Here is a 5,071-nt window from a genome sequence, read left to right as displayed (position 1 = left end):
GTGTGGCTGTGTGTGCGTTGCGTCGTGTTGTGCGTGTCACGTATACGTGCGCTGCAATGTGTGCGATGTGTGTGTGCGTGCATGCGCAACGTGTGATGACGTACATGTGCGTGCACACACGCATCACCACATATCATTACACCCACACACGCACACACGAACATACACACACACATTTATATAATTACACACACACACACCATGCAGCGCACATCACACAACACAAGCACACATCACAACACACTACCATCACACACACACAGCATCACCAGAGCAGAGAAAGATCGAGAGAGAGAGAGCGAGAGAGAGAGAGCGAGAGACACACACAGAAACACAGACACACACACACATACACACGCACACACACACACACACACACGCGCGCGCGCGCGCGCGCGCACACGCACACGCACACGCACACACTGACTCTCTGCAATAGCGTTAGTTGTAGAGCTATCTCTGTCACAGCGCTGTTGCTTATGTATATGATAGAACGTAACCTAGCAACTGCAACACATGTTTGTAGTTATCTGCCAGCTGACTGCCTGCATTCCTCCGCTATTTAGCGGAGGCATAGCGGAGCGTTCGTGAAACAGGAGTTGTCCGTTCGCCAAGTTCTCCGTTATGCCTCCGTTCGCTAAAGAGCGAACGGAGAACTTAGCGGAGAACTTTAACGGAGCTTTGTGAAACGCGCCCCAAGCTTACCTAGTCCGAAATCCGGCCATGCCTCTAAGCTGTATACATAGATATAATATATACATGATGTGTACGTATGTATATAATTCAAAGTCCAGAATTCGCTCGAAACTTTTGCCAGCTAAGTGATCCGCATTTCCAGTAAGTAGTCAGCAGATCCGCAACACAGTACGGCGGGCCGGACGCCATGGCTACACCACTTGACGGAATGGCACAATTACATGAAGAGACCTATCTCACTTTTCATGCTTTCTAGACGTCCATATGCCATCCATCTTGCGTGTAATAATGCAAATTAGTGCACTCTAGAGCCGAATATTATCACACAAAATTCAGGAAAAGGCTTTTTCCAGAAACAAAAGAGTGCTGCGTGCCTCCTGCATAGCAATATTACCCACAATCCTGTGCCGTCGGCCATACCGGTTGGCAAAAGAGCGAATATATATGCGTGTAATCTTCCGATCTGCCCAATCAACCGATTTTACATTGGCTATAGTGTTATTATTGCAATATATATTAGCAGTAAGTGGATCCCTGAAATAAAATGGAATAAGCAGAAAGTGCTGCATAATACTGTAAAGTATAGCGGCGGAGACACGCAGATGTTGACCTACAATTTCTTGCTAAAAAATATGCCAATATATTCAACTACATTGTGTAGCAGTGTCGGTGTATCTAATTTTAGAGGTGGTTGTCTCGTAAATTTAAAACTACAGTTATACAATTGTGGCCTACGCTGAGATGTTTTATGATGACCATGAACTATCTAAAAACACGCACGCCCGCACGCATGCACGCACGCATGCACGCACGCACGCACGCACGCACGCACACACACACACACACACCTGTGTTGTCTGTGTTTGTGCGTGTGCGTGAGTGTAATTTGAATCCCGCTATTCATATAGATATTGAGTCAGGACACGTTCCCGATGCCGTCAACATTCCGTTTGGAATGATCCTTAATCAGGAAACAAAAACTGTGAAGACCCCAGAGCAGTTAAAGAAGGTGAGTGGCAATTCTCTAAACTCTTAAAAAATATCATAATACACTAATTATTTATTTCTTAGAACTGTTGAGCTTGAACGATTTCAGATATACATCTAGAAGTTCCAAGGTAAAATTCGAAAAAAATCATTTTTTTCCTGGAAACGTTTATAGGTTTACGGTTGTAATATAAGTATAATGATATAGTAATTAGTAATGCTAAATAACACTTTAATAATGCTTAACAATGCTTTTATTATGGTTTAATCGCAATGAAAAATAATGCCTTAACAACAATCATTTAACATTGTTTAATAATTAACTTCAGTTTAACAACATAAGTGAGTACGGAAAGTCCAGCTGTGCTATGTAGGTCGCAGAAAAAGGGGGTATATAAAATGGCCGAGGCGCGCTTAGGAAAGTGCATGATTAATGTAAACACTCGTGCGTTTTTAGTTTTTGCATTAACACAAACATTGCAAAATATCCCAAACGACCACAATCATATTTGTAAATGTTTATGTAATCAGAAACGCACCTGTGAATTGAAGTACGATGTTAGTTAAGAGAATTATAGATCAAAACTCTAGAATAGTCCTATCCTACCCATGTTATAAAAGGGCTGTTTATACCCTCTCTTATCTGATCTCAATATGGCGGCGGGGACTTTCCGATTTGGCTTATTGCAGATGATGGTAGTATAGCGCTGCGCTATTCATGCTTTGTTCTCGACGTTATTTTAGATATTCGAAATGAAGAAGATTGACCTGCGTCAACCATTGGTTATAATGTGCGGTTCTGGCATGACTGCGACGGGTATCTACCTCGCAGCGTTCGCGTGCGGCAAAACAGATATGAAGGTGAGCCAAAACATTAGTGGACATGAGTAACCTTTAATGAGACCTGACGAGTTGGTAATTAAGATAGTGAGTGATTCGTATTTACGCGCTACAGGAAAGTATTTAAGATGCAATGTCAGACATAGTATTTCGAGAAATTGTTCATAATTGTCCATCTTGCAACGATTAAATACCTTCCTGGTAATGCGTGAAATGTTGTTCAACTAATGTATTTTTAAATGTAGAACAGTGTGGCTTTCTCACACTTGTTTCGCTTTTGTGATCACTGTTTTTAGTAGATATACTTATTCAAAAACTACTACACGTGTTAAAAACCGAGCGTATGCCGTGACGCTTTATTTGTGAGCTGTATTTATTATGTGGGAATTACATGCTGACTTACTACTGACCTTACAGGTGTATGATGGATCGTGGACTGAATGGGCTCTACGTTCAAAGCCAGAACATCGGATCAAGGAAGCAGTAAACTAAAATTATTTCCCGCTAGATGGCAGTGCGTCCGGGAAATTGCCAGGATAAACCGCTGTGTTTGAATTTTGACACAACCTTTCTAAGACGTGACATAAATAATCAATTTTCATGTTTTAAAGAATTTTCTTTGTTTTATATATTTCTTTTTTTTTGGTAGGTAAAATGACATTGGATAAATGAGAATGTAAAAACAATATCCGACTATTGACATTATAGTTTACGTATAGATGAGGTGCGCAGTATGTTGCAAGTTTTCTTTCAGAATTTATGATTTACGAGTAAAAACTCTAAATATAATATTGATAAATGTGTTGGAAATTAACTATATCTGCGCAACACGACTCATTATTGAGTAACCTAATTATCGGTTGCATAAAACGAACCAAAACTGAAGTGAGTCGAGCTAAACTATTAGACTCGGGCATCTCCAGAAAACTCAAAACGAATTTCAGATAACATCACCTGACATTAAAAAGCGATCGAGTTACCAAAGATGCATAGCAGACATCTGCAGATGCGCAGTTTACACCGATATATCTTAGTCACGTCACTTAAGAATTCCTTCAGATTGTTCAAGCTTAGTATCAAGCTTGGTATATCAGCAATGAACAAAACTTGCATGTTTGGCAACGATCTTTTCATAAAAGGTGCTGAATAAGGTTTAGATAAGGGCAATACGAATCAAGGTTTTTTCAGATGTCTGATTATTAGATGTTTGGGTATAGCCTAGCTCACTTTTGGTATCTTAGCAATGGCTTGGTGAGAAGCTTGCATGTTCAACAACGACCTCTGTGTGATAGATTCTCAATGTGTTTATGATAGGGTAAATAAGATGCTATAGATTCATTTCTTCGGGTATTTGATTATTCAAGCATAGGCGCACGCTTGGCATCTTAGCAAAGACGGAAGCACGAACACTCAGCAACGAGACGAAGACGGTGGCTGGCCTGGCGTCTAACTACAGACGCTAACAAAAACACACACGCCGTGGAAGCGGACATTAGCAAAACACAATTAACAAAACGTAAAACGCGGTGCGAGTGAAGCAAGCAAGCAGTGAATTACGCCTACTAGTTCTAAGCAACTTCAAGCGAATTCGTGACGATCGCTCGCCGTCTGTCTCCGGGGAGGGCATCGCTTGCCACCGCCGGCCTTGCCCTTTCATATATTATTACTGCGGGGAATATCGTGCCGATGTGATGATATTAATATACACTTCCCCGTTCAAATTTGATTTCGTCATACCGCCGTCGGTGGCACGAACACTGCCGAAATCGAGTTATCTTCGCTATATTGTGGCAAGCGGTTCTAGCTCCACCTGGGGACCTTCTACGCGAATTCGGACCGGTACAATTATCTTTAATAAATGTTCGGCGGCCCGTCATTAAAAGCACTGTGATATATAATGTAGCTGTAACGAGGGGGTCACACCGTCTGTCGGTGAGCAACACACGTAATGTTGCAAGTCTGCGCTTGTTCGGGTCATGGACTGGGAGCGGAACTTGCAACAATGAATGCATCGTAAATGTATCGTTTACATCCATATTTCCCGCTTCCCAGCAGCTCTAGTTTGTCATTCTTTTATTTTATTCTCTCTCTCTCTCTCACGCTCTCTCCCTCTTTTTTATTTCTTTCTTTCTCCGCACTCTCTCTCTCATGATGTCTCGCTCGCACCCTCTTGCTCTTTCCCTCTCGCTCTCTTGCTCTTTTTCTATCTCCCCCATCTATCTATCTATCTATATATCTATCTATCTATCTATCTATCTATCTATCTATCTATCTATCTATCTATCTATCTATCTATCTATCTATCTATCTATCTATCTATCTATCTATCTATCTATCTATCTATCTATCTATCTATCTGTCTGTCTGTCTGTCTATCTTCTATCTATCTATCTATCTATCTATCTATCTATCTATCTATCTATCTATCTATCTATCTATCTATCTATCTATCTATCTATCTATCTATCTATCTATCTATCTATCTATTTATCTATCTATCTATCTATCTATCTATCTATCTATCTATTTATCTATCTATCTATCTATC

General features: G+C 40.7%; 1 protein-coding gene across 1 annotated transcript in view; it reads left to right on the top strand.

Annotated features, from left to right (window-relative positions):
• LOC106821576 (3-mercaptopyruvate sulfurtransferase-like) overlaps positions 1–3,136 on the top strand; it is a 23,744-nt gene extending 20,608 nt beyond the window's left edge. Inside the window, exons 4-6 of the mRNA XM_014826447.1 lie at positions 1,605–1,705; positions 2,428–2,544; positions 2,941–3,136. Of these exons, the coding sequence (XP_014681933.1) occupies positions 1,605–1,705; positions 2,428–2,544; positions 2,941–3,015 (293 nt within the window). The 3' untranslated portion in view covers positions 3,016–3,136. The remainder of the gene's footprint in view (positions 1–1,604; positions 1,706–2,427; positions 2,545–2,940) is intronic.
• The last annotated feature ends 1,935 nt before the right edge of the window (positions 3,137–5,071 follow it).

Source organism: Priapulus caudatus, unplaced genomic scaffold, assembly GCF_000485595.1.
Source record: "Priapulus caudatus unplaced genomic scaffold, Priapulus_caudatus-5.0.1 Scaffold78, whole genome shotgun sequence".
Taxonomy (NCBI): Eukaryota; Metazoa; Priapulida; class Priapulimorpha; order Priapulimorphida; family Priapulidae; genus Priapulus; species Priapulus caudatus.
Note: the sequence above shows the minus strand (reverse complement) of the source record. Positions and strands in the feature narration are given on the sequence as shown.